Source organism: Mytilus galloprovincialis, chromosome 4 (assembly GCF_965363235.1).
Source record: "Mytilus galloprovincialis chromosome 4, xbMytGall1.hap1.1, whole genome shotgun sequence".
Lineage (NCBI taxonomy): Eukaryota > Metazoa > Mollusca > Bivalvia > Mytilida > Mytilidae > Mytilus > Mytilus galloprovincialis.
Window position 1 is genome coordinate 67725221 of NC_134841.1, and position 15352 is coordinate 67740572.

Consider the following 15352-nt stretch of genomic DNA (forward strand, 5'->3'; position numbering starts at 1 on the left):
ATCGTATCAATTGGGAGATGTATACTCCGTATGCAGGCGTTGCTGGAATGTTGCTATATAGAAATGGATAAAATATTCAATTTCATGTAGACAAATTTATGAATATATTTATGGTAAAAAAAAACTTTCTTAGATTTAGAAAATGGCATCTAAGAATAACACTGACCAAAAATGAGTGAGAATGTATATATTGTTTGAGTAAAAAAAATATTATAGAAAACTGATGTACTGAGTAAAAAATGAATAAGCAACATCAACAATATCGAATTGTCACTCCAGAAATTTGCGCAATCGAACAAGCGTTAAAAGTGGGATTTTTTTTACAGGGAGTTGTCCTTCTTAGACTTATGGTATTTGATTGCCTCTTTTCTCGCTTTTGTCATCTTGTGAGTTTCATTACTGCTATGGTATTTTTCGCCTTTCTTTATTATCTTCTCTATTACTTCAATCGATCTAAATTTACATATCTATCGGAAGTTAATAGTATTGGCAATTTCAAACGTTCTTTGATTTGAACTTTTAAAACCTTCAAATTCAATATTCCCTATTTACTCCTTTAACATTAGTTATATTTAAAATATCAAGACAGAAAAATATTACAACAAATTTGCATTATACCTTTAAACGAATGAAAACAAAATGACAATATTTTTGGTTGTGTTAAATGCTAATAACATTTAAGGTATACATTTGTCTGCACTAGATGCATTTCGACAATTAATGTTCTTCAATGATGCTCGAATTCAAACTATTGGAAATTCATAAACTTATTAAAACCGTGAAAGCTTATAACCCAAATAATTCTTTATCAATGTTGGAAAAAATTTAAAGTTAACTTTATTCTTTCTTCTGACTGTATACGAACAAGTCCTTCACTAATTCATGTTACAATGTATCAAGTTATTAATAATTGACTCTAATGTCATACATACCCGTTCTAAAATTAATAACAATATCCAGGAAAAAGACTGTATCTGATATGCAGTTGAATACTATCCAGTGTGTACTGAGATCGTCATTAAAGAATGATATGGCAACAGGAAGTATTATCAAATTGGCAATTAACAGAACTAACATAAATAAATCCCAATAAAATCTGAAATTGAGAAAAAAAAGTATTATCAACACAATAATATTCATACATAACAGACATAAATTATGAATCTGTCATTTAATTATATAAACCAACATATCCTCAACAATCGAAATGCACGCTCTTTTGCTTTTTACCAAAAACCAAAATGATGACTTACAGAAATGCAAACAATGAGAAAAAAATATGACAGGGAAATATTCAGGATCAGTGCAACAACTTAACATAACAAAACACACACATAGTCTTAAAAATACTAAAATTCATTCCTTTTCAAGACAAAAAAAAAAAAAAAAAAAATAAGGATAAAACTAGTGGCTATTTTACCCACCATATTCTGTAGAAAATGCAAGTACAAAGTCAGGATTATACAAGTTGTTTTTCGTTCGTTCCGTTGGTTGGTAAAGTTTAACATTTGATTTAATCAGTTTTTATACAGATATATCTGAAATTTTGTTACTCTGGTTTTTTTTTTAAAGTTTCGAACATATTCACTTTACATATGCGATAATAACATTAACGGTACCAATTTTCCTGCAACAGATAAATTGTCTTAGGAAACGAAAACCAGAAATGACCAAAACGCATGAAAAATTTGTAAAAAATGAAATCCTATCGAATCTGATCAATACTTGTTGGCAAACTTCCATAAACTTTGTTTTTCCTTTTATATCTAAAAACAGCCCTATATATTAAAAAACATTCAATACATTCAAATTAGTTCACACTTGTGTTCCATCGATTGTCTATGGCAGTAGAATTCAATGAATTTTCTGTCAATATTCAAACAACATAACGACCCTTCAGTCAATAGATGTTCTATTTACAAAACAATCTATTGTCCTTCTGCGAACATTACCATGTTATATGTTATACATTTGTTTTCAGTACATTAACCCACTTATTGAGACCTTTTTACTTTGACAATTGGCTATTTAAGATTTGCATTACAATGCCAAATGTAGATAATCATTTCTTTGACAATAATTAACATCATAAAATTAAGGAAAATAGTAATGATACATTTTAAATTACATTCTAAGAAATTATTGATTAAAACATTTCTAGATGTCAACATTTTAAACAGTTTTTGGTGAATTTAATTGATAATAACACTGTTGCAATCTAAGAAATATTTTAAAATATTGACACCCATTATAATATTTTAAAGTATTACTTCTGCTAGTTGTATAGCAATGCCATTACGTTGTAATGAATAGAATTCTGTCAGATATCCCAAACCTCGTTATTCATGGGTTTACAAACATTCGTCTATATAATATCATATAGGCATTAACTATCAAATGTAACGACATAAACCGGAATCGATCCATTGTTATTTCATTACAGTTGCACTGGACTGCTTATTATTGAATAATTATAGCAAACTGAAGTGTCGGATTTCTGTATTGATTTACATCACATAAGCTCAGTACTTATACATCCTGTCATTGTGTTATTAAGCTATTGTAAATTTTTGTATTCTTGTCTTCCATTTTAGCAAATGTGCTTTGTCTATAAGCCTTTTTATATTTCTTTGTTACATATTTGTTTGTTTTAATAGTGATTAAGATAATAAAACAATGTTGACTGCTGGCATTTTCACTTATCATGTCTGTTTGAATTGTTCAAACATCGTTGTCAATATAATGGAATTTTATGTGACTGTCATACAAGTGAGCACTTTAGCCAGCTACAAAACCAGGGTTCATCAACTATTACCTACGTTAGAAACTGCCTGTACTAATTCAGGATTATGAAAGTAATTATACTTTCGTTTGATTTGTTTGGGCTTATGATTTTGCCATTTTGAATTTTCCTCGGGGTTCGTTTTTTTATGATTTTACTTTTATCGATGATAAAATTGTAAAGATTTAAAAAAGAACTAGTTCTTTCATTTAGGCCATTTTTTTCATATTAACACCAAGATGTCTTTAAATGAAATTGGATACCCTGCATTTATCATGCTTTCCAATAATATATGGTTAAATCGCTGAAAAAACCGTTCCTAAATTAATTAAAACATTCATTCAACAATAATATCTTAGATTAAATACGACCATCCTAACTAACGCCAAAATCTGTATGTTATTTGTGTACAGGTGTGTTTATATAGTTTAGAACAGCAGTAGAAAAAAAATGATAATTCCAAAATACATATATGTATCATTTATGTAATTTAACAACTACCAGAATAAATCAAAAGGTCACTGTAAAGGCAACAGTCCATAAAACATACATTTTGAAAATTGAATTACCGAATTTTTCGTTATTTTGTTTGTATTTCAGCATTATTAAACATTTTTGTAGTATTTCAAATGTCCCAATGTAGCAAGATGACGAACGAATGAATGCATATACCAGAAAACATAATGCACCTAAGTGGGACATAAAATTAAAAATCAGGTAAGACGATCATGTTTGGTATGGACACGACAAAAATAAGATGGTGGCAATTGCTTTTATATAAATCATATGGTTTCATTTTAATTGAAGAACAGGGGTCCGAAACATTTGATAAAAATACTATGTTTATTTGTACTGTATTCCTGTCACGTAGTGTTGTCGTTGTAGCGGTGTATTAAACATAGTCATATAAGCGGGAGGTTTGACTTATCATAAAACCAGGTTCAACCCGCAATTTTTTCTTAAAATGTCATGTACTAAGTCAGGAATATGTCAGTTATTATCGAATAGTCCGTTACTATGTATGTTAGTGTTTGTTTTTGTTGCAGTTTCGTGTTTCTGCTGTTCCGTGTTTTTCTCTAACAGTACATGTGTTTCCCTCGGTTTTAGTTTGTTAACCCAGACTTGTTTTCGCTTGACCGATTTATGACTATTGAACAGTGGCATGAAAAAGTTGCCTTTATATAGATGGGTATCGAAGGACAATTAGTTTATAACTTGGTTCTATAAAATTATCGTCAAAATATGCATAAAATATTTGTTAGCATGGACAATAAATAACCAACATTTAAATTGAAAATGATTTCTGCTTTGTTCCTACTCGTACCACATGGATTTTACATTATGATATTATTTTCATGCATATCTTTATGGCAACGTCCGATATTAAATTACTCCTAAGATTTGATGATTCGCCTTCTCAAATATAAAATACCATGCTATGTAATTTTTTTTTGCCTTCCTGGTAAAGATATCAAAGTCTGAGTCTATCAGTCAACAAGGTTTCAATATTACTGATACATTCAAGTGGTAATCTTGCGTCAATGCATTAGTGTTTAGTAATCAAAAATAATAATTCAATGCCATGCGAGGGAATAAAATATAAACAAGAATGTCTGAAACGGAAATTAGTCTATAAGAAATCAAGGCAAATGAAATATTCTGATTAAAAAATACTGGATATCACGTAGTTTTGGATATGATGATTCCTTCATACAAATTACCGAGCAGAGGACACAAATTATTAGGTTATTGTAGAACCATTTGATAGTTTTTATACAATAATTAAGAATTAAACAAAAAAGGTTTCAATAGTACCAATGACAGCCATTTATGCTTCAAACAATGAGATGTTTTTGGTCTAAAATTGCTAGACGCAATTTCAATTAGACTATCACTATTTTGTACATAAATCGGGCCGACAGTTTTCTCGTTTGAATTGTTTTATATTTATCATTTTGGGGCCTTTTATAGCTGACAATACGGTATGAGCATTTCTAATTATAGAAGACCGTACGATGACCTATAGTTGTTAAAGTCTGTCATTTGGTCTATTTTTGAGAGAGTTGTCTCATTGGCAATCATACCATATCTTCTTATTGTATATATAATATAATTAGAATGCATTACTATTAACTGTCAGAATCGTCAAGAGTACGGCATGTGTTCGACAGCAAAATACTGTGCTATATCTTGTTGTCGGTCTTACTTCTTGTATTTAAGACCCAACAGCTTCAAACCGACGAGTTTCGTGACAGAGGATTAAGTTTTAAGCGGATAATGTGCTGTTTCATTAGTAGTTTAGAACGATCATTATACTTGTCGAGTTTTCACTGCGTTTAATTTTCAATCGATTATAAAAAGAGAAGGCGTCTATAAATAGTTTTATAATTTTTTAGCAATTTAAAGGAAGGCGTATCTCTTTACAAGACTAATCAAAACGATCATGACAAAGGAAAATATATGTCACATGACTAGAGGTAAGTATTAGATAAAATACAAAGGTAACAAAGAAACGGGCCGGTAACAACCGTTGCCGGATAGTTTTTCTGCACGAGTAGTCAGGTCAAGGTCCGAGGCGATAGCCGAGGACCTTGACCTGACTACAAGTGCAGAAAAACTATTCGGCTGGTTGTTACCGGCCTGTTTCTTTTGTTACTTTTGTTTTTTATCTGACTTGTACGACGTTTCAAGAAAGTAATAATACATTTTACAAGACTAAACATTTGAGAAACTTAGATAGCCATAAAGCAGTAAATGTAAGTTACAGTATAAACTCCTTTATTTTTTTCATTTACCTTCAACCGTGTTCAAGAAAAAAAATCAGGAATCTTATAATTTGATAAAAAAAAAAAAAAAAAGAACCATTTCAAGTAAAAGATGAATGTTGTACACATTTAAGACTAGTTTAGAATGCAACTTCGTAAAAAAGTAAGTTATTAAAGAAATAATTTAGCGGTAAGAAGGATAACGTTTAATTTTTATGGATGAAAAGGAAAGCAGGGAAAAGGGCGGGGGGGGGGGGCTAATTCATTTTAAAATAAACAGGCTTTGATCTTTATTTTTGATGAAAAAATGCAGAATGTGACATTCATGACATCCCCCCCCCCCCCCATCCCCCTTAAAAAAAATCGTAAAATCGCTCGTTTGTTGCCAAATACACGAATTTAACATTCAGTGGTGGGGGTTCCTTGGGGTTGGAACAACCCTTTTTTATGATTAATGCATTTAAATGGGGACATAAAGTTGCCCCCTCTCTTATTTGTCCTAGATTTGGACCTGGACCCGCCACTAATATAAATTCGATAACAATATAAATGTATCAAAAGAATGAATTTCCTACTTCATAAGTGAATGAAATGTATAAATTTATGAAAAAATTGATTTTGTCTAAATATTATATAGATTCAGGCATATACTTTAATTTTTTTTTTAAATTCATGCTCGTCTCTAGATGTGCGTGTTTTGATCGGGATTAAACACGTGTTACATTATGATCCAATCGCAGCTTAAATTACCGCCCAAAAGTTGATGACATAAGTTGAATGATTTTCTTCTAGATTTGCTGCTTATTTGGACGTGTATTACATGAACACTTTTTGTTTATAGGATCAATCGTGCATTGGTGAGTTCATAGGGATTTTATCTTTTGATAAGATTTGATTTTTATTTATTTATTTCCTGTCTTATTTTTATTGAAATATACACGTCATTATCATCATATCTTTACTCTCAGTGTTGTCCAAAATACTATTCATGTCCATATATTGAAGAAAACATTTATTGACCGAATATTTTGCTTCATGAAGGGCCCGGGGGCGGTATGTTCTTTTTTGTGTATATTAACTATATACTTTTCAACGCTACCACCCAAATGTTTTTGCTTAAATTAGCAGTATTTACGGTATTCGGAAAATCAGGAATCATGCAAAACATTAATTTGTCATCTGCTTGACCATTGTTGACCATAATAATTTTTTTCTCGTAAAATTTGGGATCAAAATATCTTTTTTAGGAGAAACCATACCCCCCCCCACCTTTTTTAAGTTAAATGTCTAAACCCTTAGTGTACTGATATGAATAGTATTTTACTGGAAAAAAGATATTGATGCTAACGTAAATATTTTGTTCAATAAAAAGACAGGAAATAAGTCGGTGAACCAAAAAGTTCAAATCTAATTGAAAGTTAAAGTGCCCATGAACTCACTTATCATACACGAGTGATTCTATTCATAAAAAGTGTCCGTGTAACAACTAAAAAGAGTCCGTGTATCGTCTAAAAAGAGTCCGTGTAACACCCGTTAATGTACTGTTTTTCTATAGCTCTGCGGGGGGCAAAGTCGTACAAAAGGTAAAATTCGTTTAGGAATTATATCAAATATCATTGAGTGTGGTTGAAAATATAAAACATACATACTTTCGATCAACTTTGAATAGATATTATTATAGAAGCTTATTTTTTCGTTTAAATGTTGTCCGCCAGTTGACTCTTTAAATGTTAACTAGAGCACACCCGCGAAATCGCGGGCATATACACCTTGTAAACTGTTGTAGGATGAATTTTTGTAGACCATTATTTTTCTAATAAAATGTGCTTCTAGGAGAATCCATCAGTGCTTTTCCTTTTGAGAGCCCTATTAACATGCCAATGGTAGGATTTTAATCTCGTATAAATGACTAAGGCTCATTTGAGGGGTGGTCTGAGGGGCCCTGATCCCGAAATCCCGGGCTTAAAAACATGAAATCCCGAGGTGCATATTTTAACGAAATTCATATCCCGACATCCCGAAATTAAAAAAAAATATTCTCGCATCCCGTAAGGATCAATCGCAAATTCCCGAGCTTGAAAACACCCGATCCCGACGTCCCGAATAAGTCCTGCCTCCCTCTAATCTCTACCCTACTTTTATTTTGGCCAAATCACTACTTTCACTTTCAACAATACATTTTTTATGTCCCATTTATGGGAATTATGTTTTCTAGTCTGTTCGTCCGTTCGTTCGTTCGTCCGTCCTTCTGTCCGGCTTCAGGTAAAAGTTTTCACTTTCAACAATAAGTTTTTATGCCCCATTTATGGGAATTATGTTTTCTAGTCTGTTCGTCCGTTCGTTCGTTCGTCCGTCCGTCTGTCCCGCTTCAGGTTAAAGTTTTTGTCGAGGTAGTTTTTGATGAATTTGAAGTCCAACCAACTCGAAACTTAGTAAATATGTTCCCTAGGGTATGATCTTTCTAATTTTAATGCCAAATTTTACCCTAAATTTTACCCCATTTCACGGTCCATTAAACATAGTAAATGATAGTGCCGATGTGGTATCCTTGTTTCCACATGTTTTACTTATTTCAATATATATGCAACTGGTATGACCCCTTAGATAGTAAATATTTAAAAAAAAAAAGTAGACAGAATACAGAGAGTCTCTATATACTATAGTAGTATAATCGTAGTTTACATATAGATAAACGCGAAAAATAATTGTCTCTAAGGAGGCATAATAGTTGTGGTTCTTGCGATCTAAAAACCATGATATGGAGAACGCTCTGATTGGCTTATTTATTTTTCATTTTTGTGATCTATCATACGATTGGTTGTTCTTGTGCATGTTTAAAACCGGAAGTCTTGTCTATGACTAAAAGTCAGTCTGATAACGGAAACCATATGCGGACACCTATTTTGTCGTTTTCTCCCAAAATAACTCAATCTGAATAATCCTAAGAATGGATGACAAATGCGACTATGCATGTTACCTAAAGAACACAGAGGCATGATGATTAATTTATTGTGGAAGGGAGAGAAGCGACACACAAAATGAGGTCTTCTCGTTTAATAGTATAGAAGATGTAAAGATACAGTTTTAACTAGGATTGAAAACGACATGTCCTTTGATTGAATTTAAAGAGATAGAAAAGGGGTTCTATTCCTTAATCGCATCAAAGAAAACTGAAGAATCTAACCTTTGATATTTTTAAGAAAAAAGTAAAAAATTAATGGATCTTGTATTGAATCTATGATGTTTATTGACCTTACAAAATTAGCCTTTTAGATATACATGGCTTTGTGCCGTTAAAGGTTATTTTTGTGCGTGTCCCAATCTCAATTGCTTAATTGTGTTTTTAATGCTGAAAATCAAATGCTTGATACTTCAAGTGCTTCACCATTTAAGAACATATTGTTTTATTGAATCTTACAGCTGTGTTTTCTCCCTAAAATTTGTTTCTTTTTAAAGTTTGGTTTTTTGACAAAAAATAAAACATTCTGTCTACATAAATGTTGTAAAAACGTATTGTTAACAAGCTAGTCACTACAAGATTCAAATTCTTATTCATTCTTGTTGATGTAACATCGGGATTTATTTTAGGTATTTTTGGAATATAGCTTTTCAACGGTTTCGGTCATTATACATCTTCGGATTTCAAATGTTTGGCTTTGAGCGTTCCTGATGAAAGTAAATCTAGAAAAGCGCTTATGACGCAAGAAATTATTAAACGTTTTGTTTTCAATTTTTTTCTATTATAAAGAAATATAAAAAAAAAAAAAACTATTAAAATCAATGAGATAAAAAGTGTTCGCAACTCTAATAAAAAATCAGAAACCCCTAGACTGAGAAACTTGTTTATAAATTCTACTGGTATTTTACTTCCTGGTCGTAAAAGATTTTCCTGCGATCAAACGACATTGTATATTTACTGTCAGAAGGAAACGTTCATAACCACATAGCAGGATAAAACTCTCATTACCCTATGTTTAACAATTAGACAGAATGAACAGATGTTTTATTTGATTGTTTCAGCTGTTCTGTATTAGATTTGTCTAGTAACATACGTCACTTAACATCTCATTTTGAATCAGCCTACACAGATTATCAAGAACATGATAGTACAAAAACCGTTGTAGGTTACAAATCAGTTATTTGTGTTCGATCGATATGTTAAGATGATAGCACTATTGTTGTGTCAAAGCGAACCTTAACTGTACCTTAATCGTCTTGTCAAGAGGCTTTCGGACGATTAAGCAAACACTTATGAATAAGTGAAAGTCAAACAGTAAGCATACAACGAGTACATGTTTCATACTTTTCTCTAAAAACTATTTGATACAATGCAAGGATGTGAAAAACTATGAACTGAAGAATTTTTTTTTACAGAGCTGTAAGTTCTCCGTGCTATTACAGAGCATATTCAGATTTAATGAGTGCTCTATAAAAATAAATTTAAAAAAAATCACACTAAAATAAACCATAATATATATTTTGAAATTATCTCGAGGTCATTTGACAAGATGAACCGACATATAGTTGTTGTCTCTTAGACAAATTTCTTATTTCCATTCTCAATTGTATACACACAATATGGGACACATATCTTATTGCAGTTTGCTACCAGAGTAACAATAGAGCAAATTCAGAATAAATCAAATCGCTGGTGATTTTATTTACTACAAGTTAAGTTAATATCAAAATTTGGGCGATATGGGTCTCAGGAATATATAGTAACTGGCCCAACTCTGAAAATGCGTAACTATAACATGGCCATATGGATCATATATAGACAAGGAATCTTCATAGTCTAAAGATAAGGTGCGATGTTTTTATCGTGTATCAATAACAACTTCTAATTACGACGGCATAACTAAACATCAGATGTTTGCATGCGTGAGATAGCATTGCTTATGTTGGTGTGTCAAAAGTTTTCAGGAACAGTTTGTAAAAATAAGACATTGAAAATCTTAATAAACGTTAATTATCAAAACGAAAAGCTATGATTCTATGAGAGTTCAAATCCTATCGTTGTAAAGAATACTATATGATAAAAAAGATCTACTAGTACTTTGGATCTGCTAGATTTGTTAGACCTTGTACAACATATGTCCTTTGAACATGGTTAAACAAAGTGAATTTTTACTTCCGTGATTTTTAAAGACCTGATATATCATATATGCTCAGAAATTTTCAATAATTTTTTAAGTTGGTTTAATTTTTGTTCTCCGTCCTGAAGCTTTAAAACCAGAAAACATCTTTTAAAATATTAAGATTTATATAAAAGTATACAAAACAATGGTAAGGTTTTGACTTTCAAAAGAATCCTAATACAACAGCTGTTTAAGTTGGTCAAATATGAGAAACTACAATTCATTTACCAGCACAACCCATGCAAAATAATCACATCAAGAAGTATTAAAAGAAATGTCAAACTACGCCTTTTTTCAATACGCGTCCACCATTGTAGCAACTATAGATTAATCAACTTACAATGTTCCTTTGTATGCGCTTCAAAGAATCAGACTAAAACTAATTTAATCCACATAGTGAGACAAATATAATCAACCTACAACATAACGTATCAGACGGAATCAAAGACGAAATCAAAGACGTAATACTTTTTTTCTAGAATAGAAGAAGTGCGTTAAAGACAGGCAACTATACAAAAGAACATACAAACGCATAAGTCGAACACAAACTGACAACGCCATTGCAAAAGACCAAAAACGACCAAAAGACAAACAACACTACATACAAAACACAATATAGAATACTGTATACCCCAACAAGAAACCATAAACAAACCGGGGATGAATCTTAGGTGCTCCGGAAGTGTAAGATCCAGATTCACGCGTGTCACCAGTCGTGCTGCTCATGTAGGTAAATAAAAAAAATTACACTGCATTGTGGAGAGAAATTTGCAATAAAAAAAAAAAACTTACTAGTTGAGAACCCAACATGTCGATGCAAACAACATTGGTCGGTGTGTTGTCTCTTTGACATATTCCCCATTTCTATTCTCAATTTTTAACTTATTGTCTCCCTTAAAAACAAGTTTGACATGAAGATGATATCAGATTTATGTTATATTCCATGGACTGGTTGGCAATAAAGTTTGATTCGGTTCAAATTCCGACTATTTGCATGATAAAATTATAAAAGAGGAAGTATCAATTCCCCTTGACATTTTTTCATGCTTGAGCCATTTATAACACATCACTGGTTCGATAGAAACTTCTGGTTTCTAGACCTTCAGTCCTTAAGGGTATTATCAGCTCAGTTGTCAATTATATATTAGTACTTACATGATTTATAACAAAAATGTCAGGTTATAAATTGAGAAAAAAAAGGTTTCAACTTACTCAGCGTTTTATGTGTTTGACCATTTGAAATTGTCATTTGATAAGGGACTTTCCGATTTGAGTTTATTTCGAAGTTTGTTATTTTATTTTTCGTAAGTTATGTCATAGTTAACACAGATGTAATATTAATATTTAGATTACCTTTTATAATTGATAGAAGCCATAAACAATCTTTTGAAATGTAATACTAACACATTTAGGCATTTCTAGTAACTTTTTTATATCATTATGCTTATTCGTATTCGTATACACCTGTCTATTTTACAAGAGTGTTAAAAACAAACTCCAGTCATTAACCTTAAATAACATCGAATGAAGATAAACCAGGTACTTGATTAGAAGAATTTATTACCTGACAAGAGTATATTTCCTTTTTTTGTTTACATTTGTAAGAAACAAAATATATACTGGAAAACAACGTTTTTGTAAAGAGCTTAGTCATCCATCAGTTGATGGCACTGGCATGATCGTTTCAAATATTGTTCTAAGATGCTAAGATATATTGCAAGATAGAACGAAAAAGAATTTCTTTATTTGTTTAGTTATGTGAAAACGATGAAACATTCAAAATATATTACATACAATTGTTTCAATGAATGCAAGATGTCATCGAGTTTAAAAGTCAAAAATATTAAATATTGATGTAATTCTCTAATGAGAGGAAATATTTAAAGATTCAGAATCTTTAATTGTTTTTGTGTTCTGTTAAATTGTTCCTTTTTAAATTGTTACACAATTATGACTGCTGTTCCCATATTTTGACTATTTTATTTATTATGTCTGTTAAGTTAAAGCATCATTGAAAATATAACGGAATTTGATGAGTCTGTCATCAAAGTGAGAGGGTTAGCGCTATAAAACCAGGTTTAATCCACAATTTTCTACATTTGAAAATGCCTGTATCAAGTCAGGAATATGAGAGTTCTTGTCCATTCGTTTTTTATGTGTTTTGTTATTTGATTTTGCCATGTGATTATGGACTTTCCGATTAGAATTTCCTCAAATTTCAGTATTTTTGTGATTTTACTTTTAATGTGTATGTGACTGTGTCCCTTTTCATTCCTTGTAATTAACATTTGTCAATATTAGTAGATCAGTGTTTGTGTAAAGCCTGTTTCTATTGCTATCTAACTTTAATTGTGCTATTTAATTAGAATTTAATTTAGTGAAATGTAATTCGTTTATCGAATTAACAACTATCTGTGTACCGACATGCTGATAAATCGAGCAATTAGATTTACTGCTTTTATCATAGGCCGATGAGTGTTTTAGGAGTAAACAATCCGTCTTTTTGATAGTTCAGTTTTACATTCTTGAAGAGGTTGGCAATTAAGAAATTTTAAAATACAGGTGTTTTTTTTTATAATATTATTAATTCGTACATTTTAACAAATGTGATTCGTTCAGTGAAAGTCACATGACAAACAATATTTTCGAAGGTAGAGAGAAAGCGGCGGATAGCAAAAAGCATATTGCACAACAAAAAGCATATTGCACGGTTATTTTTAGAATATCTAAAAGCCGATATACTTCGTGACGTCAGGTAATGAACTTCATGATATTGTTAAACGTTTTGAAACAAATGATACATGTATCTGTGATCGATTATTTAACGAGAAAAAGATTCAAATACATAAGATGTAAAAAAATTTAAAAGAAGGTAAATGAAATAACAACGGATATGTTATTATTGTCTAAGAGACAATATAATATCTATAAAATTCCAACAAGATCAAATGACGAGATTGATACAAATGTGATCAGAAATTAATAATATAACAAATATAGCCTTTCTATGAGGTCAATTCAGGATATATCGACCCAAAGAAGTATATCGACCTCGGACTTCGTTCTCAGTCAATATACTTCTTTCAGGTCAATATATCCTTGTATCGACCTCATACAAAGGCTATATTTGTATAATATTACAATATTTATTAAGGTGATATCAAGTTGGTTTCTGTTGATAGGTCCTTTTGTATATTATTCACAAAAAAAAAAACTGTAAGATTATGATATTAGTTAAGTACTTATATGTGTATCTGTACACAATGTGATTTTCTTTTTAATTAGAACACACCGATGTTAACAAATAAAAAAAGGTAGACGGTAAAAAGCCTGAAAAAAAATCAGTTCATTTCTCATGCAACCAATTTCGGCGGTAAACTCATTGTCTAAAAAAATTCAACAGTTAAACGACTTTATTTTTTTATGTAAGGTCTAGTCATCAGTTATCAAAGGATCTTTATCATGTAGCATGTTAATCTATTGTAATAAAAATTCATCTTATATAATAAAATTTGTAGATTTAGCTAACAAAGTCCTTATATTCGTATAAAGTAACATTCGTTTATAGTGGGAAATTGTTTTAACATTAAATAAGCTACAATTAAAGATTGCTTGCTAGTCCCAATCTGTGATTAATATTAGTTATAAACATAACCAAAAGTTGTTAATCTATAAGATAGTGAAGACTAATGAAAGCTAACCTACTGTAAAAAAGATTTCTTTGAATTTTTTTTTTAAACTTACTCAGAAAAATGCTAACGTTTTTACACAATATTTTAATAGAGTAGTTAAAGATTACATGCTTCTTAAAGTGTAAGACGGAATACAAATCGTATGCTTGCACCATCTTACCCAAATACAGATTTAATTAAGTCCTGAACATTGCGACATTTGTTTGTTTATTCAAAAGTTTTCTACAGTACCATTTCTATCTTACCAGGCTATTTAAACTTTTGTAAGTTTACCTGTCCTATTGAATGAATACAATAGGTATTGTTCACTGTGTAGTCTATTTGCTTGGACCTTTAAATTTCTTCTAAGAAAAATCTATCACTCATTGATTAAATTACCTGAGTAAGAAAAATATCTTATATGTAAACAAAAATACTTTTTTATACATATAAAAGAAGGACGAAAGATACCAAAGGGACAGTCAAACTCATAAATCGAAAATAAACTGACAACGCCATGGTTAAAAAATAAAAAAAGACAGACAAAAAATAGTACACATGACACAACATAGAAAACTAAACAATAAACAACACAGGCCCCACCAAAAAACTACGGGTGATCTCAGGTGCTCCGCAAGGGTAAGCAGATCCTGCTCCACATGTGGCACCTGTCGTGTTGCTTATGTGATAACAAATCCGGTAAATAGTCTAATTCGATATGTGTCATTCATGAAAGGGAAGGGGATTGTAGTTACGACGTACGAAACATATCCGATATCATTTGTGAAACGGTTATTCCATAACGTCAACCAACTCGTGATGGCGTCCGTAAAATTTACGAATGGATGATTTAAACTTCACTATTTGGAACTCTTGGTTTACTAGCTTCCTTGTGAGCAGCAACCCTCTATCAAGAAAATCATGATAGGAAATGCAAGCACGGAAATATCGTATCAATTTGGAGATATATATCCCGTATGCAGATGCTGCTGGAAT

At 31.2% G+C, this 15352-nt stretch overlaps 1 protein-coding gene across 5 annotated transcripts in view; it reads right to left on the reverse strand.

The window, feature by feature from the left end:
• The window catches only part of LOC143072789 (uncharacterized), a 115003-nt gene that overhangs the window by 21360 nt on the left and 78291 nt on the right, over positions 1-15352 (reverse strand). For all 5 annotated transcript variants that reach the window (XM_076247889.1, XM_076247888.1, XM_076247886.1 and 2 more), the window contains exon 3: positions 933-1096. In XM_076247889.1, the coding sequence (XP_076104004.1) occupies positions 933-1096 (164 nt within the window). The remainder of the gene's footprint in view (positions 1-932; positions 1097-15352) is intronic.